This window comes from Archocentrus centrarchus, chromosome 12 (genome assembly GCF_007364275.1).
Source record: "Archocentrus centrarchus isolate MPI-CPG fArcCen1 chromosome 12, fArcCen1, whole genome shotgun sequence".
Classification (NCBI taxonomy): Eukaryota; Metazoa; Chordata; class Actinopteri; order Cichliformes; family Cichlidae; genus Archocentrus; species Archocentrus centrarchus.
Window position 1 is genome coordinate 13,931,994 of NC_044357.1, and position 23,382 is coordinate 13,955,375.

The 23,382-nt window shown below is 39.8% G+C and overlaps 2 protein-coding genes across 5 annotated transcripts; one reads left to right on the top strand and one right to left on the bottom strand.

The window, feature by feature from the left end:
* The first annotated feature begins 817 nt into the window (after nt 1-817).
* Nucleotides 818-13,334, top strand: rad23b (RAD23 homolog B, nucleotide excision repair protein). Of its 3 annotated transcripts, none has more exons than XM_030743196.1 (10): nt 818-881; nt 1,939-2,020; nt 5,628-5,707; nt 9,010-9,191; nt 9,289-9,338; nt 9,830-9,957; nt 10,044-10,179; nt 10,299-10,426; nt 12,409-12,606; nt 12,787-13,334. In XM_030743196.1, exons 3-10 carry the CDS (start codon nt 5,696-5,698, stop codon nt 12,898-12,900), a joined length of 948 nt encoding a protein of 315 aa, XP_030599056.1. In that variant the 5' UTR covers nt 818-881; nt 1,939-2,020; nt 5,628-5,695; the 3' UTR covers nt 12,901-13,334. The 3 variants fall into 3 exon arrangements, with proteins under 3 accessions (XP_030599056.1, XP_030599054.1, XP_030599055.1); XM_030743194.1 differs by lacking the exon at nt 818-881 and adding an exon at nt 891-1,088; XM_030743195.1 differs by lacking the exon at nt 818-881 and adding an exon at nt 1,223-1,385.
* Nucleotides 13,335-17,446: 4,112 nt separating this feature from the next.
* Nucleotides 17,447-21,492, bottom strand: klf4 (Kruppel like factor 4). 2 transcript variants are annotated; one of them, XM_030742030.1, is made up of 5 exons: nt 21,210-21,492; nt 20,969-21,080; nt 19,349-20,222; nt 18,661-18,831; nt 17,447-18,241 (listed from the first exon to the last, which is right to left on the bottom strand). In XM_030742030.1, the coding sequence occupies exons 1-5, from the start codon at nt 21,212-21,214 to the stop codon at nt 18,066-18,068; spliced, it is 1,338 nt and encodes a 445-aa protein (XP_030597890.1). In that variant the 5' UTR covers nt 21,215-21,492; the 3' UTR covers nt 17,447-18,065. The 2 variants fall into 2 exon arrangements, with proteins under 2 accessions (XP_030597890.1, XP_030597889.1); XM_030742029.1 differs by having other exon boundaries at nt 20,969-21,492.
* Nucleotides 21,493-23,382: the final 1,890 nt, after the last annotated feature.

The window sequence follows — 23,382 nt, forward strand, 5'->3', positions numbered from 1 at the left end:
TATACCAAGTTTTCAGCTAAGAGCTCTTTGCAAAATCATCTTGTTGGCACAAAAGTACTATGTTATGCCTATCAAACTGTGTTATCTTTGAAATTTTATGTAGATTCAACCAAAGAAATGGGAACGAATGATATGTTTTTGTGACAGGCTACTAGTAACAAAGAGCCTAAAGATAAAATTAAAAATGGTTCCAAAAAAAAAAAAAAGTCCACAGTTGTGTGTAGACACAACACTGGTTCATCCCTTGAATTAGGTGCTTTTTATGCTTGAATGATTCATAGGCCACAACAACAACAAAAACATATTCCTCTGAAAATGAGCGAAAAAGCAGCCGATGTCCAAAGGAAAACTTTGAAAAACCTTCACAAAGCCTGAAAAACTATTGCTCAAGACCATTTTAAGAAAGTACAAGAAGGTCTGGCTCAATGAAAGCAAAATATAAAGAAATGAGGAGTGGTTTAGGACTTTTGCACAGTACTCTGTGTTGGTATGTGCGCGCATGTGTAAGCATGCATTACCATTCTCTAGCTTGGACTGTATTGGAAATAACTATGAATAAAACACTCATTTAAAAATCAAATTTACAAGCAGCTCTCCTGGGGTTAAAGGGAGTAAACAGCCTTTTATGTACATATCTTTATACATCACCTCAAATAAAATTAGTGATGAGAAAAAATTTTCCTTTGGTAATGTTCTTAACTGTACTTGGCTATTTTTATTTTTTGTTAGTTCAACTTCCGGTGTAAGAATGGGCGTTTTCTTCTTCTTCTTCTTCTTCTTCTTTCCCAGTTAAAATTACTACCGAATTTACAGAAACGCCGGAGCATGTGGCCGTGTTTACTGCAATCTTTAGACAAACCAGCAGGAGCGCTGTGCGCTAGGTATTTAACATAGAAGAAGAGAAGCGAGACGTCATGGCGGCTGACAGTTTGTGATGATTTAACGAAAACAGTAAAGACTCGTGCAAGTTGCATACCCAGCGTTTAAACCGCACCCAGGAATAATAAAACTTCGCCGGCAAGATGCTAATAACTTTGAAGACCTTACAGCAACAGACTTTCAAAATTGATATCGATGACGAGGAGACGGTGAGACTTAACAATCATGCGTTTTTGTGTCAGGCAGCGGAATGGGAGTTGAGTATGTCCTGGAAGCGACGTGACCAAATCCAGTTTTAACGTTTTATAGCTAAACCTGTGTACACACGTAAAATTAATTTTGGGCGGGTCTGGCTCATATTTGAAGTTCAGTTTTAAGAAAATGTGCGTTATTTTTAAATACCAGGCAGAAAAGTATTTTATTTTTACTTCCAGCATTTAGCCGTAGCCCACGTAACGCTCCAAATGTGAGTGTTTTGGGGGGCAGAGGAGGGGTGGAGTTGACAGGTTAGCTTGAACCTTAACCTTTTCAGTGTTTCTCAGTCTTTCCTGTTTGTTTGTCAAAGTTATTATGAGTCAGCGTTAATGCGCATTAATGTACAACAAGAAAAAACGCTGGCGCTATTTAGTGAAAATAGTTAATGGAAGTAGTTAAAGCATTTAGCACTCGTTATTAAGCTCGTATAAACCAAATCTTGTGCTTGGCCAAAGATAAAAATCTGTGCACTAACGTTAGCTCCAACTGTCGGCTGCTGAAGGCCGGCTGGCTTCAGCATATCTGTTTAAAACTTTCTTTCTTGCAGACACTTTTAACTTTTGCTTTCGATGAACTTATGTGTATATAATCACCATATTATCGTTAAGGTTGTACTGGTTTAGGATGGTCACTGAAGCATCTGATGTTTGCTCAGCTTAGTTTTATGATGGTGCTAGCGGTTGATGCACATTTTGGACTTTTACTCCTGCTAGCCTTATGGCTGGACGAAATGGTGACAATTAAAACCTCAGTGGTTTTGTTTGGGGGGAAGTGAACTAAAAGTGTCACGTTTTTATTTCACAGGTGAAGACATTAAAAGAGAGGATTGAACAGGAGAAGGGAAAGGACAATTTTTCAGTTGCTGGACAGAAACTGATATATGCTGGTATGTTGTGTGCTCTTAACTCTCCTTAAATTCTGCTTTTTTTCTTTCTGTCTGTCTATCTTCAAGGTGGTAGTAGTAATAAAAATAATTATTCATAAAAAGTAGTTTGAAAGTGCTTCACAGTTTGGATAAAATCACATTAAAGATGAGCATACATATTCAAATATGCAAACACACATGACCTTACATTCATTCCCGCATACTCACTTAATGAATAATGGGTGAAAGATTATGAAAACACTAACCTATAGAGAGAGTCAACCCAGTAGGCTCTGCAAGACTGTTCCAAAGTTTAGCAGCTACAACTTCAAAAGTGCGATCACCTTGAGATTAAAAATAAGAGTGTGAAACGGTTAAATGACTCCTATCAGATGATTGGAGAGACCAGCTGCTGTTAAAAGGTCTCAGTGGCTCTGCTATATACACAGGAGTCTGGCCATGTAATGGTGTTCTGAAGTATAACCTGTCTGTATAACCCAGCATGAAAATAGTTCCTCAAGGTGTGGTGTTTCCCAAGAAAACCACAGAAATCGAGGAAGAATTTGAACCTTTTCTGCCATTTCATCTCTTACTGTGGCATGCAGAAATGTAACCTGTGGTTAACTTGCTCACAGAGCTGTGTCAGTCCCAGTGTTAAAGTGGCATTTCTTTGCTCAGGGTCAACTAGAAGCCCTTTTTATTTGATTCATTTCAATTTTCTTTGAACTCTCCTCAATCGCTGTGCTATAGTTCATGTCAGGACATCACTTTTTGAAAGTGAGTTGTAGGTAGGTTTTTTTGTGTGTTTTTTTTTAAGGTTTATAGTTCAAAGATTCTTTGTTGAGGCTGAACTTCTCCAGCCCTTTGTTTTGTGCATCCCTTTCAAGCATGTTTGGTGTTTTAGGCTCTGGTCAGACAGGCCTAGAGACTGGTTGGTGACCATCAGTCAGTGTAACCACTGGTTGCTTGGAAAATTGTGTATTTCCCGACCATCTGGCGAGTGGTTAGGGGAAGTTGCTGGCAGTTTCCAGGGGAAATTGGTCGCAAAGAGGTATTCAGTGCTGCCCTGAAAACCTCCTTTTTGGCTATTTTAGTCACTAAAGCTTTGATTATATTCTCCACGTCTGTGAGTCCGCGAAGGTCTGCTCAGGTCTGCATGGCATTTTGTCATTGTGCTGTAGGGTTGCTCCATTCTGGAAAAAAATCATAATCATGATTATTTTGGTCTATATTGAAATCATGATTATTTAACATGATGTAAACACACTGCATTTATTGCACTTACAAGGCATTCACTTACACTGAATGCCTTAATCTAGTGCACTTCTACAATCGCTACTAAATTAGACTTACTAAATTTAAAATAAAATACAAAAAATAAATAAAATATTAAAATAGCTAAATAAATCACAACATAAAGATGTTAAACAATAAATAGAAAGGTAATACCAGTTATGAAGACTAATAATACTAAGAAGAGAAAGAACCATGTTATTTTAGTGCACTGCCACAACATACTGAAGGATTCTGTACAAATATTCAAAATTTATATTCAGTTAATTCCAGTCAATAACTCAATCCAAGAACATTAAAGGCTGGTCCATTATAGCCTGGAGCAAACAGAAAACATGTTCAGCTTCAGACTACCGTATTTTTCGGACTATACGTCGCTCCGGAGTATAGGTCGCACCAGCCAAAAAATGCATAATAAAGAAGAAAAAAACATATATAGGTCGCACTGGACTATAAGTCGCACTTTTTTGGGGGGGGGGGGGGTTTGATAGAATCCGAGACCCAGAGCAGAAATTCCATCTTGAACGGCAATTTAAAATAATAATGGATTAAAGAACAGGACGAACACGGTTACGCCTACGTTATGCTAACGTAGCACATTCAGCTACATGACGCACAACGAACACGTGTTCGGTATGTTAACGTAACATTAAGTTATTCAGATAACCATAGCATAAAGAACATACTAACAAGTTAACCAAACCATCAATCCATTGAATTCTTCATCCTCGGTGTCACTTCTAAACAACTCCGTACACTCCGTAGACGAAGCGCCGCTTCCTCTTCTGTGTCGCGTTAGTCAGACTCATCGTCAGCTGCAGTTCCAATTATTCCAGCCTTTCTGAATCCCAACAGGATGGTTTGTCACTGAAGCCCATGTTTTCTTGATCCATCCAATGACTTCCAGGAAAGTTGGGTGGCGCATTCTCCCAGTTGCCGTTAAGCTGTGCTCTCCATCCATCATCCACTGCGCCCACAGGTTACGCAAGACTGCCTTAAAGCTGCAGTTCACAGAGATGTCAAGTGGCTGGAGTATTTTGGTTCATGTGTTATAAATGTCACATATACGTCGCTCCGGAGTATAGGTCGCACCCCCAGCCAAACTATGAAAAAAAAGTGCGACTTATACTCCGGAAAATACGGTAAATCAGAATTATTCAGGCCAACAGAACAAATACTAGTTATACTGGTCTGGCTGCTTAAATAATCTCTAGGTTTTTAAAAAGTCAGACCAGCCTGTGTACATGATCAGATTTTAGAGAAGAGTGAACCAATACAGGAACAATACACCCTGCGTGTACAACTCTGGCAAAGCCACTTGCGTGACATAGTGCCATGATGGAATAGCGTTTGTCAAGAATACTCACCATATGCCTAAAACCAGGTTTGGCAACAGTTCTTGGTGGACACACATCTTTGACCAAAAAATAAGCCACAGCTTTTGTGAGCTCCTTGTGCCTCTGTGAATCAGATGGATATGGAGTTGCACTATAGAGTGCTGCTTTATTAACGATTGTATTGCTTAAGGCATCAGTGGGGTTTTGCTGCTTTGCCTTTTCTGTTTATGTATGAGTTGGTCATAAGTCACTTGGTGTTTGAATTTCAGGTGGTCAAACAGATTGGTCATGTTGCCGATGGTGCAGGCACCACCGTGTAGCAAATCTTACATATAATGTGACATTGATTCAGGTTTCTAGCCCACGGTTGATCGCCTGGTGCTGAGCGATGCTGACGTTGTCTTGCGCCGGGCTGCGAATTTCACCTTCAAACTAAAATATTTTTCCCTAGGGTCTGGAGGTTGCCAGGGGGTTGCTGTCTCTAGACCTGTGTGACTGAGGCCTAAATAGAAAGTATGTAATCAAAGAACTTGTTGCAGCTGAGGTCAGCACAAATGCTAATCTTCATTTGTTTAAATAATTTTTGCTAGTGTCTGTATTTCAAAAGGCACCATGGAGAAAGGCTGCATTAAAAAATATGGATTTTTCATTAAAACTGCCCAGTTACACAGCAGAACTTTGTTAAACTCGAATGGGAGCTGAATGAACTTTAGGGGCTCTGTCTATATAACCATATTGTATACATTTAGATATTAGGGTTTTGCCTCACCTACCAAAAATTTCTCAGACATACAGAAAGTACAAAACAAAAGCAGTGCTTCAAAACATGCCAAGAAGAATCAGCTGTGGTGACAAAAGCAGATGATTCATCTGTTTAAACATACAGTATGATACTATCTAGTCTTAGACTCGATCATGTTGTTGAGGTTATGGGAGGGAAAGCCAGCAACTTTTGACTGATTTTTTTTTTTTGTTGTTGTTGTTGGTTTGTTTTACAGGTAGAATCCTCAACGATGACTCACCCCTCAAGGAATACAAGATCGATGAGAAGAACTTTGTGGTCGTCATGGTGACAAAGGTTGGGAATTAAGAATAGTTTTAGCATATTGCAGATTTTCTTTGTCGACCAGATCTTGTGGCGTTCTTATAGAACACCATGTCCTTGTATGCTATGAGTGCAAGCTCATGCTTGACTGTGATTGGGGATGCAGCCTTCCCTTTCCACTGCCAACTGCTTTTCCCCTATTTTCCCCCATCTGCACAGGTACAAGTATCTCACAGCATGATCAGTGTGGTATGAGGAGAGGGTCACTGGCTCAGTTTCAAGCAAAGATTCCCTCAAAATGTACAAAAAAATGTGTTTTTAAAAGAAAACGGTTACAACATAATGCTCTGCCTGCTAGTAATGGGCCTGTGAGAAATGCTGACCACAGTAAGCTTGTGGACTTCTCCACCAGCCCACCAAGAAAGCAAAATGAAATAAAGTGAAGAAAGACATATGTATTCCATTTAATTATGCGCACTTTCATTTCAGCTACTGTACTAGTTACCCTGTGTGTGTGTGTGTGTGTGTGTGTGTGTGTGTGTGTGTGTGTGTGTGTGTGTGTGTGTGTGGGCCTCTAATCTCATATGCTCAGTACAGCAGAGTAGCCTAGGAAAAAAACTAGTAATAGAAAGCCAAATATTAGCCAAAATATGAGAACCCCTCATTCAACAACTTCAGATTCTGTACTGGAGTCCCCAGGAATACACCCATCACATTTGACTAGATTGGATGGACCCTTCACAAAGTGAAAGTAAGCTTAAAGATACAATCTAATTTTTTTGAGGTTATTTAATAGGAAAAAAAAGGATATTGTACTCCATAAATATACATAGATTAGTGTGTAATTAGTCTTCCAACAAATTGATTGACTGAATTAAGAATAGGTGAGTCAGAAAAATATTTTTAACACGTGAAGCATTCACACAAATCTTATGCGTCCGATGTGTAAAGGCCTTAACAGCCTGAGCAGTCAGTACAGATGAACGGTGGCCAGAGTTTTTGAGGCAACTCAGAAATTAAAGTAAAGTACCGCAAAGTATTTAATTGGATGTATCGATTTTTAATTTCCTGATTTATTGCTAAGTGTTGATCATTCAAATATGTTAAAATATAGTGTGTACACATTTGTTTATTTATTTTATACAAACATAAGTAGAAACATGCTGGTTGGCTGTGACCATTATGAGAAATAGTCTCAATTTAGTGTTTTTAATCTCTTTTGGCTGATTAAAACATGTTTGTCCTATAGCAGCCACCATAGTATTTGAATTGGGAGGGGGGTACGAAAACAGAATTCAGTTGACTGCAGTCTCCTGACATCCAGCTGTGAAAATTTTACACACTCTAACTTTAACAAAACTAATGCAAATCGGTTTCTCCTAATGATCAGTTACTGAAAGTAACTTAAAACTAGATTGGTGAGGATATGATACAAGTTAGAGGCTGATGTGTAAGCCACAGAAAACAAAGGCAATGTCTTTGTGTATTTTAAACATTTATTCTGCTACTTTAACAAAGGCACAACTATAACACAAAAAAAGACACATAATAGAAGATGCATATAAAATCATAAATGACTAGAAGCTCAACGAGACAGAGTTTCAGCCAATGAATAAAGCAAATTATAACAGTAACCATTTCAAAAGCAGCAAATGAACCAGGTGGTAAATTAGCAATTGTTTTAATGCAAGATATGATACTTTATTTGTCCCAGACGTTGGGAAACTATCGTGCTGTTTGGAGAAGTCAGTTTTAAAGTTCTAAAACAAGGTTAGTTGGTCCACTTGTGTAGTTGTTTAAAAATTCATTGCCGTACCATTTGGGAGCATTTAGTTTCTCATTGGGTTAGGGTCCACCCTGACATTGACTGACATGAGCAGGTACTTTTGCAGTTTAATACTTTGGAGAATGCTGTAGCCCATGTTGATGAGTATTTGTTCTTTCTGTCTGGTCGTCTATATATGTTGAGACCAGAAGATCCACGAAGACCCCTTTATGTCTATAATCTGTAGCTTTAAGGTCTAAAAAAATATTAGGGTTGTCCCAAATAAGTCTGTATAGTCTATAATAATGGTATAATATTTGGAACTTTGATCCCCTGCTGATTTTTTTTTTTTTTTTTAAGTTTGCTCACTTACAAAGAAATGAACAGTCTAAATTTTAATGTTTGTTTTATCTTAATGGAGAGAGAAGGAACCAAACCAAAAATCCAGAAAAAAAAAAAAAAAACACTTCATAAAAGTTATAAATTGATTTGCATGTCATTGAGTGAAATAAATATTTGATCCCCTACAACCCGGCCAGAATTCTGGCTCCCACAGATTGGCTGAAGATGCATCATGGATGGGTCTTCCAGCATGACAGTGACCTAAAACATACCACCAAGGCAACAAAGGAGTGGATAAAGAAGAAGCACATTAAGGTCATGAAGTGACCTAGCCAGTCTCCAGACCTCAGTCCTGTAAAAAGTCTGTGGAGGAGCTGAAGCTTCGAGTTGCCAAGTGGCAGCCAAGAAACCTAAAGGATTTAGAGAGTTTCTATAAAGAGGAGTGGGCCGAAATCCCTCCTGAGATGTGCAAACCTGGTGACCAGCTACAAGAAATGTTCTTACCACTGTGCTTGCCAACAAGGGTCTCTCCACCAAGTGCTAAGTCGTGTTTTGCTAGGGTATCAAATACTTATTTAACTCAATGACAAACAAATCAATTTATAACTTTTATTGTAAAGTGCTTGTTCTGGATTTTCTCCCTGCTGATGTTCATGTGTGTCCTAATTATTACACATTTAGCATGTAGTGCTGCTGTCTTGTGAACTGTTGGTTGTTGAATATATTTCTTTATGGTATCTTTTGAGCTTTTATTACACAATAGTCACTTTTGCGCATTGAATCTTGCGCCTGACAAAGTATGAAAATACTAAAACTAATACTGAAACTAATGAAACTAAACTAAAACTAAGCATTAAACCTAAAATTAAAAACTAATAAAAACGAGCAAAACCACTCTGAAAACTAATTAAAACTAACTGAATTAGAGGAAAAAAAAGTAAAAACTGACTAAAACTAAATGATAATGTAAAATCCAAAACTATTATAACCCTGGTTCAAAGGTAAGCAATCGAGAAAATACTTGTCTTTGTCATTTTCTGCCTGTGGCTGTCTATTTTTTTTTTTTTTTAGACTCATACTTGTAGGCAATTCAATGAGCTTCCTAAGAACTCAGCCCCAATTCCAAGTGATGCAACAGCTGATCCAGCAGAATGCAGCCTTAAGTAGAGTATTGCCCAAATGTAACATTTTGATTATAAATTTAAAAATGTAAAAATTTGTTTTGCAGCCTAAAAAAGCCTCCACTGCCTCACAGCCTTCAACAGCAGCCTCAGCTTCCAGTACTACAGCTCCAGCAGCACCCTCTGATTCATCATCCACTTCAGACAAACCAGCAGAGCAGTCCTCTATAGATGACAAACCAGAGGAGAGGCAGCCTTCAACAACGGAAGCATCTTCCACTCCTGTCGGGTAAAGATGGGCTGATGCTTGTCTTTAACTATGCAGTTTCTGGCTTTGAGAAATAACATTTAGATAAGACTTAATCCAAGGTCTCTTTCTCTTGCAGACGCTCTGGGGATTCAGCAAACTTAATCAGTGAAGCAGTTTCAAATCTAGGTAAGCTTATTTTTGTGAAGGTCAGTATTGTACGGCTTTCTGTGTTGTTGGACTTGAGGGGAAATAATTTATGACTGTTACAAAGTGTTATTTTTATGGGATACAGTAGAGAAACTGATGCTAACTCTTAAGACTGTCTTAAAATTGACCTGAGCTGATATTTAGATTATTATTCTTAGCATTATATATCAGTTGCATTTTCTGTTTTGGTAAAGCGTGAGCATCTGAACATGTATTGCAAGTCTTGGTAGTATTCTGATATTTCATATTTATCACCTTGTAAATGCTAATGTGTTTAAATATAAATTTGACTCAGATAAAAATGTATTAAGGTGTTTTTAGTGATCTTCACAGTGATTTTCTGTCCAATATTCAAACAGAACATGACACCTATATGCAGGGTCATTAAAATGTTGCATGATTAGGCATAAGTTTCTTAAGTTTCCTAAATTCCTTTTAGAATTTAGGTTTTTGCGTTTATATCCGTTTAGTGACAGGCTCGTCATATGATGCTATGGTGAATGAGATGATGCTCATGGGCTACGAGAGGGAGCAGGTGGTGGCCGCTCTTAGAGCAAGCTTTAACAACCCTGACAGAGCTATGGAATACCTGCTTACAGTAAGAGCAGTAATAACACTAATAAATATGGTATATTCAGTAACCATGCCATATTAAACAGGTGTATGTCATTAATTTCCCCATAGGGTATCCCAGGCAGAGATCGGGGTAATGCAGCAGGACGTGACACAGTGGCGCCGCCAGCCAGTGGAGCTCCAGCTGCACCTGCAGGCAATGCCAGTGTTCCTGCTAGTACTGGGTCTTCACCAAGTGCTGGGGGAGGTAAATGGCCCGTATTGTTGTGCAGCCTCAATGAGCAAATGCTTGTCTTTGTCATTATCCTTCCTGTGGTAGTCTTTTTTTTTTTTTTTTTGCTTAAGCTGTGTGACTCATACTTGTAGGCAATCCACTGAGCTTCCTAAGAAATCAGCCCCAGTTCCAAGTGATGCGACAGCTGATCCAGCAGAATGCAGCCCTTCTTCCTGCCCTGCTGCAAGAGATCGGCAGGGAAAACCCAGAGCTGTTGCAGGTGATGTGGGGACAGAGGTTAATGTGTCATAAATAAAATATTGTTGGAAACATGAATGTAGTGAAGGCTTTTAACATGGTTCTAATTAAATACGATTATGTTTCTAAAAAGTCAGATTTCACTTAAAGGTTCACGCCACAAGTTTGCACTTCCACTTAATCAGTGCAAGGTTAAGTATTCAGCAAAGGGATGACCTGATCCAAATTTTTTTAGTTTGGATACAGTACACCTTGCCTTTGTGTACTTAGACGTGATCCGATACCAGTGTTAAGTTAATAAGCTGTATCGCTCACACTGGGAATCAGCGTTTATGATTGAGGAAACATAAGGCTCAACTTAAGTTTTTCCTCTCTATCTAAAATAAAATATAACAACTAATTAAAGAACGACAATTTAGTGAAGCTGTATTCCTAAAAATTTGTTTACATTGTTCATGTCAAATCTATTCATTTGCATTATTCTCATTCAGTTAAGTGAGTCATTGCTGCATTAGTAGTTTCCTTTCCCTGTTATCACAAGTTCACCTCCTCACAAACAGTTGTGGAGCAGAGCTGATGAGACGGCTGAAGAGAAATCATATTGAGTTAAAGAAAACGAGTGAGTCAGAAAGAAGCACAAGGAACTGTTCAGTTTTGTCAGCTCACTTGACCACAGTTTGGACACTTTGCTGTTATCTTACTATGCTATGTTAGCGATACTGCACGCAACCAGTGCATTGCAACTGACTCTTGGCACAGTAAACAAAGAACATAGAACTAAATGAAGTGGATCAGACTGTTAAAATATCCTATCTGGCTTTTTGAGTGGGGAATGGACTGATATGCTGTCCACATATCAGAGCCGTTCATCCCTACTTTGGCATATTACAGTGTTTTTAACAAGTCTTACCGTAAGGTTAAAAAAAAAATCTTCAAACGGTACTGTTGTGTATCCAGGAAACGAAGTATTATTTATCCTCAGTAGTAGTGCATATGTCAGAAAATTGCTCTACAGTCAGGGCAGGGTGTGCAGTGATTTCAGTTTGTCTGATCTCCCCTTCCAGTTTGTCTCCTTATGCACCTCTGGACCTCCTTTTGGAGCTGATACTATTTTTAGTAGGCTTCCTAGAACTCCCGTTCTGATTTATTTGCACCATTTCACCACGGATTTCAAACTTCTGTGTCAAGTTGCTTTTATCATGAGGATCCTCACTTGCGATGAGGCCTGGGGTTTTGGCAACAACCCCAACAGCCAGTGGGAGAGTTCACAGTGACCAGGGTCTGAGTCGGTTCATCAGGTTAAGACAGCATCAAGGAGCATGCGGCATGAATTTGTCTCCTGGGGTCAGACGATAAATATGGAGTTCTGTTGTAACACAGAGGTTTCAGAGGGAGAACATTAAGAACAGACCACCTAAACTGTGACGTATGCTACAATGCAGTGAAACATAGTTTATTGAAAACTTCAATGCAAGAGTTGGCTCGCTACAACTATGTCCCTTTTCCTAAAATGAAATTTCATTAACGGTCTTTTTTTTTTTTTTTTTGACACAGTGAAAGAGATTCAGTTTGTATTTCAGGCAAATAAGTGCAGGTGCTGACAACAGGACTTTCATGGAGCTTTTGAATTACAGCAGCAGTTCTGGAAGTGGTGCAGTGCTGCCATGAGGAGAGCTCAGACAAATTTACTTTAAATCAGGTTTTATTTTAAGGAGCCCAGTCAGATTTTATAATCAGGCTTCTTGTTGTGTTCCGCTTGTGTCTTCAGTACAGCATTTCCCCAGAAGTACACGTTCATGAGATTCCCCTCACTGTCAGCTGCTTAGTATCCTATGTGCAAACAGACCTTTAGACCTTAGTCTTTATTGTCTTGTGAGTCCTGTAAAATTTATAGTTCACCTTTTAATGTAGTATTTATTTCTCTAGTAGAGAGTTGTCATTGCTAAGGAATAATTAAATGGCACCTGTGTCTCCACAATCACTCCTGTTCATCTGCCACTACAGGAGATCAGCAACCATCAAGAGCAGTTCATTCAGATGTTGAATGAACCTGTTCCAGAACCAGTGCCAGGAGGAGGAGGAGGAGGAGGAGGAGGAGGCAGCGGCGGGAGTGGCCGTGGTGGTGGTGGTGCAGGAGGAGCTGGCGGAAATCACATGAACTATATCCAGGTCACACCACAGGAGAAGGAGGCCATTGAAAGGGTGAGGAGAACAACACAGCTGTAACATTTTTCATGACTCTAAAGTTCAGGGATACTTGGAGTATTTACCCTTGGGGTAACATTCACACTCCACAAAGTACCAAATGGAGGGGTAATATTGATTAGAGGGCACTTATTAATGTATTGATTGACTAATTTAAAAATATGACTCTGATTCCAGCTAAAAGCCTTAGGATTTCCAGAGGGACTTGTTATACAAGCCTACTTTGCTTGTGAGAAGAATGAGAACTTGGCTGCCAACTTCCTTTTACAACAGAATTTTGATGAGGATTAAACAAGTCATCTTCATTTTGATTATTTTCATACTTTCTCTGTTTTGATTTCTGATTTTTGATATATGTCTACAGCAAGCCTTTTAGTTTCCAGAAACAATTTTATTCATCACTTTCACATTCTACTTTCTTTGTAACACTGGATCATTATCAGCTGGTGGCAGCTGTACAAGGACAGGATTTTGTTTGATTGGTTAAAATTGAAGTAACAAAGTACAATAATTTTGCATCAGAAATCATCTGTTTATTATTATTTGTTATACTTAAGACCAATATGTCTTATGTTGAATGTTTTTGTTTTTTTTTGTTTTTTTTCTTCACTTAAATGAGAAGTTATGGGTACATCTGAAAGATTCTGACAGTATTCATGCACGCTTATTTGATTTTGAAGTTGACTTAAAATGTAGATTTGAAAAAATTAAAATGTTCAACACAAGCAATGTGGCAGTTTTTTTTTTTTCTTATTCATCTTTGTTATTGGCATGAAAAACACCAGGATTATTGGCGTGAGCAGTGTGCTCTCTGTCCTTTTTCTTAACTGCTTATTTGAGTTAGGGTTGTGTGGGAGGACCTGGAGCCTCTCTCACCTGGGTACACCCTGAATAGGTGTAGTGCCCAGCTGCAATGCATATACAGTTGTGTTCAAAATAATAGCAGTCCAACGTGACTAACCAGATCAATATTTTTGGTATAAATCATATTACTACATGGCAAATAATTTACCAATAGGTGTAGTGGAGTCATAGAAAACCTACAGACCCAACCTTCATGAGATGCATGCTCCTGAGTCTGTGTAATTGAATAATTAATTGAAAGGGGCGTGTTCAAAAAATAGCAGTCCAAACAGTGAGGTCATTCATTCTGTGAAAAAAAAAAAAAAAAAACAGGTGTCAATCAGGTGGCCCTTATTTAAGGATGAAACCAACACATGTTGTACATGCATTTCTCACTGAAAACCTGAGGAAAAATGGGCCCTTCAGACATTGTTCAAAAGAACTGTGTTCATTGATTAAAATGTTGATTGGAGAGGGGAAAACATATAAAGAAGTGCAGAAAACAATAGGCTGCTCGGCTAAAATGACCTCCAATGCTCTAAAATGGAAAGCAAAGCCAGAGAGACGTGGACGAAAACTGAAGACTACCATTCAAATGGATGGAAGAATAGCAAGGATGGGAAAGACTCAGCCAGTGATCAGCTCCAGGGTGATCAGAGACGGTCTGATGTTACCTGTGAGTACTGTGACAATTAGAAGACACCTGTGTGAGGCTAATCTACCGGCAAGAAGCCCCCATAAAGTCCCACTGTTTTAAAAAAAAAAAAAAAAAAAAAAAAGGCATGTGCTGAAGAGGTGGCAATTTGCCAAAGAACACATCGACTGGCTTGTAGAGAAATGTTGAAACATTTTGTGGACCGATGAAAGGAAGATTGTTCTTTTTGGGTCCAAGGGCCCCAGACAGTTTGTCAGACAACCCCTAAACACTGAATTCAAGCCACAGTACACAGTGAAGCATGGTGGTGCAAGCATCACGATATGGGGGTGTTTCTCTTACTATGGTGTCGGGCCTATTTATCGCATACCAGCGATCATGGATCAGTTTGCATATATCAGAATCCTTGAAGAGGTCATGTTGCCTTATGCTGAAGAGGAAATGCCCTTGAAATGGGTGTTTCAACAAGACAAAGACCGCAAACACACCAGTAAGCACGCAGCATCTTGGTTCCAGACCAAGAAAATTAAAGTTATGGAGTGGTCAGCCCAGTCCCCGAACCTTAATCCAATAGAAAACTTGTGGGGTGACATCAAAAATGCTGTTTCTGATGCAAAACTAAGAAATGCAGAGGAATTGTGGAAAGTTGTCAAATCATCCTGGGCTGGAATACCTGTTCACAGGTGCCAGAAGTTGGTCGACTCCATGCAACACAGATGTGAAGGAGTTCTCAGAAACAGTGGTTATGGTGCTAAATATTAGTTTAGTGATTCACAGGAATGCTAATTCCTAAAGATTTTTCAGTTCATAAAGTGAATATTTGAGTTTATAAAGAAAAATGCAGACACTGCTGTTTTTTTTTTTGAACAGCCCAACATTATGTTTTCTTAATTTCCTGTAAAGTAATTGGAAAATTTATAGATTTTTTTTTTTACATGTTTTGATTTAGAATATAATGTGCAGTGTCCCCAATGCCTGTAAATAAAAAACTATTATAAGGATTCTGAGCTTTAGTCATGTTTTTGAATGCACCGCTATTATATTGAACACAACTGTATCAAGACATTTTAATATGTATAAAATTAAAAGGATGTGTTATAGAGCTTTGCAATGCTTTTTGTGCTAGTTAATAAGTGTGTACACTCGCTTTCACATCTTTATGTAAGAAAAAAAACTTGCCTGCAGACAAGAATTCAGTAATTCACTAGACTAAAAAATAAGTCTTGACACTTTAGTCACCATAATTCTGAATTACAAGACACTTAAAATTAGTATATAGTTTCTGTGGCAATAAGCACTACAAATGACAATTATAGCTGACTAGTTTGTGAACTGTAATTCTTAATTAAAAGGGAGATTCCGCTGTGCTGCTTTCAGGGCTGAAAGGTTCACGCAGTGCTTAAACCACATAAACCTATAGGGGGCAACAAAGACCACAATATACTTCTAACTTGCAAGCCTGGAGATGTGTGACCAGGGGTTAAAATTGGCATCATTTCTTCATGAATAATTAAATCTGATATGCAGTTTAATGCATAATGATATGAAGCCAACAATTTTTCTTTCATGCACTGTGGCCTGGCATTACTGCCAGCTTCCTCTCACTCAACAAGTAGTAAGTAAAGCTACCCCCATGGTCTTGCCTGCATGCACACTTCCTTCCACTTCTCATCCCTGTCCTGTGGTACTTCAGCGGCTAAAGACTGCTCAGCAAATGACATGCTGTAAGAGCCTAAATTTATTTGTTTTTAATCAATATATATGTGATGTTTTAAGTCATCTAATTGAACAGTAATTTGGTACTATTCAAATGCTGTGTCCACTTTCCAGTACTCTTAAGACAAAGAGCAGTAAACCTCAGAGCCACAGCAGCAGCTCTGGTCAGGTGAACGCAGCCTGTCCTCAATCGAGGTCACAGTATAAATCAACCTGGGAGTCATTTTAAGGTGAGTCTTTATTTATTTTTTTCTTTGCTGCCCAACCACTACACCAGAGCTCAGGTTTCCCCACCTGCAAAATCCCATTTTAACATATGTGACTATGCTGCAAATGTGTCAATATCTAAAAGCTGTTACAAAGTTATGTAAGATTGACTTTTAAAAACAGCTGAAATATTTGAAATACCTCTTGGGAACCCGTGTGGAACTTTGGATTCCTTTTCTTACTTGTTAGGATGTAAATTACTTCAATTGTTTTTGTTTTCTCGATAGATTTAATAAAGTTCCTTGCGAGGCGCTAAAATGTTGCCATTGCTACAAATACATGTCATGTAGGTCATGTTTGTAAATGAGAACTGGTTCTCAAACATTTTACCTGGTAAAATAAAGGTTAAATAAAAGTAAAACAATAAATAACACAACCACTATGCCCAGTATGTTATGTTTTAATACATTTTTAAGTTCCCCTGTCAAAATGAAGTGCTATCTAAATATCCCCCCCAAAAAATCACCATCTGTAATGTTTAGAAAGAACTTTGCTATTTTAACTGCACAATTTTTTTTAATTCAACATACACACAAAGACATACAGTTATTATAAAGTCCTTCATACTGTGAGGCCTGCACAGTATATGACTGAGCAACATCACCTTTCTACTGGACTCTTCTCAGTGCTTTAAGTCCCAGCCTGTCTATCTCACCGCGGCATATTTGAGGGTTTGTACTCCTATTGTGCACGTCGCTCTGAGATTTAGTGTCGCCCTTGAATGTCAGCCACCAACTCGGTTGTCCTCCCAATTCTTCCACCTGACAGGTGGAAAGAGAACGCCGTGGAAGAGCGACACTGGAGGAGTGAATTTTCTATTGAAAAACTTTTTAACAGCAACATTATGTTTGTTCGCCTGCGGTGATCTCACCATTACCACAGAGGTTATTGTGTGTGGGTTATGAGCAACTGCTGCCATTTAAATGTGCTTCTTTGTTACATTACCTGGGAAGTTTTCAGCTTACTGTCATTTTTTTTAATATAACCAGTCTTTTATCCTGCCAGCTGTTCATTTCTTTAGGTATGGTAGTCAATGAAATAACATAAAGGTCATCAAGATTTTCTTATACCAAATACATTTTATTATAATGTAAAATACAAAACAATAACAAAGAATTATGTACATATGTACAAAGTTCAAGATTATATTACATATTTTGGCTATAAACAAATATTTGTTCAGAGTTATTCATTCAATACAAAAATATGAATGTCTCATATAAATTATTGCACTTGGCAGCTGCAGTGCATTGAAGATTGCCATCACCTTTAAAAAAAAAAATGAAGTGTTTACCTGATTTAAGTCAGATTGTGGAAGAGAGGTTTCCAAGAAACACAAAAACAACCATATGGCACTTTTTTTTTTTATTTCACCCTTTATGTATTTTTTTTTTTTCATAATCTTTGGTACCTTTCATTAAAAAACCTTCAGAGTTACTGAGCACCATTCTGTATAAATTAACATTGTACCTGAAATCAATGGCATTGCAGGTGAAATATGTATATAAATATATATGCATTTAATTATACAGTGTGTCGTTAACAGGGCCTATGAAGACATGTTGCTGGTAGAAGGCCTCTGGAGATGTTTTTCTGTTGCTCCTGGTTTCCCTGACAAAAATACATTTCCAGTTCGAAAGCAGTTGGCACCTGGTCCTCCAAGTTTTGTCGGTTAAATAACACAAATTCCAGTTTGGTCCCTTTCATAAAAGTTTACAACCTTGGCTGAGAGGTCTTGTCGAATCACCTGCGCAACGTGCGAGCATGGGATCAGTCTTGAGAGAAATTCTTGGCTCTTTAAAGGTCCAATGCTCTTTCTTGCCATGAATACCACAGCTTGTCTTGTTGCTCGATGCCGGCTTGAAGGCAAATCATGGTTTAAAAAAAAAAAAAAAAAAAAAGTGTAGGTCACAGGTTTGTTCGGGGTTCTGCTAACATACATATATTTCCCCCTGGAGCCTTCATCCACCAAGTCTCATAAGTGTCTCTTCATATGGAGAGCTAGGTGATCTGACCTTGAAAACGCCCGGTCGCATTTTTGGCACTGAAACGGCCGGTGGCCTGTGTGTTTCCTGTAGTGGCGAGTGAGCTCATCCGAACGCGCAAACTTCCAGCCACAGCCCTCCCAGTCGCAGTGGTAAGGCTTCTCCCCTTTGATAGAAACACAATACACACAGAGCGGTTAGAACTGGCCCTGAGGTTAAAACGGCCCAGCCTTTCCCCACATTCAGGAGAAAAGAGGTCCATCCTGTCCTGCAGCTAGTGTGTAAAGGCCAACCCACCCAGCCTGGGGTTTGTATTTGAAAAGGGATCAGTATCAACCTGCTTTACTGCACCTGCTGAACCCCCCCCCCCCCCCCCCCCCCCCCCCCCCCCCCAACCCCCACCCATCTAACCCCTATTCACCATGTTTGTACATAATGGGGAAGTGATGTTCAACAATGAAAACATAGTTTAAATAAGAGAACAAACTAGAGTTAAAGAGCATGTATTAAGGCTAAAAGCTCAATGTCGTGTAAGTGGAACCAGACGCGAAAGACACCAGAAGCGTCAAACATCCAGCTGCATACCTGTGTGTGTGCGGTGGTGTGCTTTAAGGTGCGAGCTCTTTGTGTATGTTTTCCCACAGCCGACAAAGTCACACGTGTGCGTTGCCACTCTCTTCCTCGGCCAGGATCGCCGACCACGTTTAGGCTTTGGCTCCTCCGGCAGGCAATCCCCAGTGGAGATCATGAGGGATTCTGGGGAGTCAAAAAGAAAATGTCACGATCACCGTTATTATGGTACCTGATCATACTCCACACGAACAGAGACAATCTATAAATAGACCAGAGGTCACTGAACAGTGTGATAGGCTTCTAGTCTATATGAATGAGCCATAAAAGATTTGTTTCTGTCTCCAACTTTCAGAAAACAGCACCTTCTTAAATGATATAATTAGCTTGTACAAAAATCTGGCTACCATTCTAAAAGCAGTAATACTTTTCTGAAAAATACTGCATAGTGGCACGATTAATAAAGACATCACAACAGAGAAGTTATTAGTTTTAAAGCAATAAACAACACGGATCCTATAGAAGTGAAAAATCTTTATGTGGTCATGACATTTAAAGAGGTTTATAATGACAACATCCTTTTATGTGCAGCATTTTAAACTAATGGCTCATTGAAAACAAAGTGTGTGTAAGTTGTGTGCTTACACAGACTCTATGAAAACAAAGTTCTACAAGTTAAAAAGAGACTGAAATATGCTCTAACCTTGGTACTGCATCGATGATGTCTGAGGGTAGGAGGTGTACCCCGGTGGCGAACTGTGGTGGTATCCCTGTGGAGGTAGAGGGATCTGAGAGAGGGAATGGCCCAACACCTGGTGCTCCCGGCTCAGAGGATGGTCTGGGGAGAGGGAAGAGGATGAGGATAACCTGCTGCTTGTCATGGAGCGCCCTCCGCCATGGAACCCGTGTAGATCCAAGTGGCTGGGGCGCTGCTGTTGGCTCCCTCGTCCCTGGGAGTTTACTCCAGCCAGGTGTAGGTCTATGGGTTGTGAGATGGTGCAATTACTGGGGTTTTCCTGCTTTATCCTGTGGCACGTAAAGGATGATGAGGCACGTGAGGGAGCTGGGTCTGATACAGCGTTAACGCAGGCTTTGCTAATGCTCATGCCTTGGCTGTAATCTCCCATGTCCATTGTTGTCTTGACTACAAACTTGCCATGGAGGCTCGTAGGTTGGAGGTAAGCCGGATCCAGCTCGGGTCTCATGAGCTCGGCCACAAAGCCTCCGGAGGGCGAAACATCATTAATGTCTGGGATGGTATAGAGCAGCTCACTGGCAGTTCCCTGAGGGGAAGGGAGAGGGTAAGATGAGGTGAAAGACCCAGGGGAAGGAGACAGGGCCTGAGCAGAGGTGCATGCCATGGCATCCTCCTGTTGTTGTTGCTGCTGCTGTTGTTGCTGTTGCTGCAGAATAGAGTTGGACAAAATAAAGTCATAGTCTAAGTCCAGGTCTGGCTCTGTGTCTTTCTTGGACATGCTGGTGCTTATGCTGGTGGCAGTGGGATGGTCTGGGTCAGGGCAGCTGCTTTCGTCTGGCACACTGGATCTCTTAAGATGGGACAACTCCTCCTTCCATCTCTAAGGGAAAGTTATAGAGGCAATTATGACTGTGCTGGCATAATTTGCTTGTTTGTGTCATGTTCCTGTTTTTTAAGGCACAGAGTCAAGAAAATCACACTAGGGTTTAGCCGATTCTGCTTGAAAATTGTACTGAAACTGGTTAATGTTGAGTTTAGAGAGAAGGGAATCTGAATCTGCAGTGGAGAGTGATTATTATGACAGCTTAGCTATAGAGCTCAGTCTGGTGTAGAAAGTGTCCTTGGCAGTAAGCGCTTCCTAGAATACTGATTTGTCTTATTAGCCATGAAATTGTACTGAAAGCAGGAGAAGCACAGGTAAGTAACACTAGTCTTTGGTGAATGAAGAACGAGCCAAAAATCACAAAAACAAAACAACAACGATCAGACTCAGGATATTCTTCCTTTCAGTATATTGCCTTTGAATTGAATATTTGCAGTGCTAATCAGCTGCATGCTCTCCAGCAGTACAGTAACCCATGTGCGCTTCTGCTGCATGTTTCACTGTCTCCACGCTTGCTGAGTATCTAAAGCAGCCTGTGTAAACTGGTGCACGCCCCATTGGAGCGTGGTGTCAAGCCCTGGCTGTAGTGTAATAACACGGGAGCGACACATTGGAAAACAAACACACTGTAAAACACATTGCACATGCTGCATTCTTTCCCCCAAAACCGATTCTCTGACGCCCCCTCTTTTAGGGCTATTTTGGCATGCGTGCGTAATAAGAAGTGACCACAGGGTACTCACTAAATTGGCGCTTCCTATAGATTTACTCTTGACAGTGGGGCCGCTGGCAAAGGTGGATATGGAGGGCAGAAGGGTTCCACCTAATGCCATCTCGACGTCATTTGGAGGCTGCCTGAAATTAAACAGAAAATAATGTAAATCCTTGCGGGCTGATCCTGGACGAGCGAGCGCAGCCTGTTGTAGTCCATAAGCAGATGTTAATCGGTCGGATGTTGTCATTAAAGTTTGTCAAGGTCCACACCTCATCACTTAGAATTTATATGCGGAGTCCTTAAAAATATTCTTCTCAAGGTGTGACAGCACTGCTTAAATATCCCCCGGTTTTAAAGTTTTTGCTCCGCGTCGCGCGTTATACTTTGGTTCCAAAACATGCCGCCGCTAATGGGTTAAAGCTGCCAGACTGGTGCATTTTTAAAGCTAAAACAATGCTGAACGGGAAGACAGATTTGGGCGACGGGCAGGGGGGAATCCCTCGCTCCTGTTGCCATGCAGGGACCGGCAGTCTGAACTGAGGGAAGCTCGTGAGAGGTATTCGTCTTAAATCACTGGAGCGCAGGGAACCGCCTCTTGTCGCCCCGGCAACAAAACATTAGCGGGGGGGAGGGGAGGGAGAGGCTGGGAGAGAGAGGGATTGAGAGAGAGAGAGAGAGAGAGAGAGAGAGGAGGCAGAGAGAGGTTTGTTTGTATTCATAGCAACGGTACCTATCCTTACTTTTGTTATGCATGCGAAAAGTGGGTGAAGAAGCGCGTCTTTCTAAATTCTGCACACGACTGACGTGGGAATACCTGTTACTTTTATTTAATGGTGTCTGTAGAGTCACCTGACACGAACAGGTGATGTTACATTTCGTTAGCTACCCTAAGTTCTACAGGTAGGCCTACTTTATCATATGTATCCAATAATAACATTTTGATATGCACTTGTCATTGCTGCATTTGTTTCCTGTTGTAAATGTGGATTTGTTATTAAGTGACAGGGTGCCAGAGCAGTAGCCATCACACGGTAGGTAAATATGCAAATTATTGTGGGTAAACATTAAGTTTACCGATATTACATCACCAGGCAGCACAATGAGCCGGCCCCATAGAAGTGCGCGGGTTTGAAATCATTCACTCACTACTCGCTCTGAGAAAGGAGCTTCGTGTAAAGGACTACATGTGGTGCTGTTTCATGTATACCTCGTAAATGTCACACATTTGAAACAAACATATATACTATAATGAGTGCTTTTCTCACAAATTAATAAACTTATTTTTTTCTTGGGCATAATGCATGATTGCATACAATACTGGGACACTGAAGCATTACAGTTTGTGAAATAATACTAAATAACGATAAACCTTCAATTATATAGCACTTTCCAAAACATAGTTACAGTGCTTTGTCGAACACAGAAAAAAAAAAATAGATCACAAACAATACTCTGAGTCCTCCACACAGGGGAGCGTAATCACTTTGCATTCAGAAAGCACTATAAAGTAGCAAAATCGCTATTTAGTCCTCTGTATAGTAAATAATGAATTTCTTCAGATACACTCTGTATATAAAAGATGGAGGCAAGCGCAACCAACGTTGCCTCCTGCTGCCTTTCTAATGTCCAGCAGGAGGTGACGCTTCTGATTGCAAAAATATCTTTATAGCACTAAGAACCAGTCACTCACAAGGCAAGCTAACAAACCTGTAACTAGTAGTCAGCATGAGCCAAGCTAGCTACCTGTTACTAATTTTGTTCATATATAGGCTGATAACAAATAGCCATGCTCATATTCTCCTAAATTTTGATGCCGAACTGCACAAGTAACCATCTCACTCTCGTGATTTGATTGGTTTGCTAATGACTGTGCTATAAAGTATGTAAAGTATGTTTCGTTTTGGGAGTTTTTGGTTTTGTTCTTTGTTTTTATTCATGAAAAGCAAAGCAATAGATCCACAATTCAGTCTGGACACACCTGACATCACCCAGATCAAAGTGAATGAGAGGAGAGAGGATTGAAGCTTGACGTGAACCTGTGTGAACTATGACGGTCGTGCGAATTCTGCCTCAGGGCTTGGCTGCCACTGACAAATCCCTACGATATGAGCATTTGTTATCCTCAGTTCCCTTTCTAAATTGTGATGTCTGGTTTAAAAACAAACAAACAAAAAACCTGCTTGCTTCAAAATGGGAATACACAAACCAATAGGTGACATCATGATGACTACATCTATCTTTTATATACAGTCTATGACCTGCCCTAATGGAACAAATACACCCACTGTGAAGCAAAATTGTATTTTTCTTATTTTTAAAATAATATGATTATGTTACAATAGACTAATATTATTTTTAGCTGTTAAAACTGATTTTGAAGGCAGTGCAAGAAGACTTTAAACACAATGTGTTCATACACTATATGGCAGACACACTATAGCT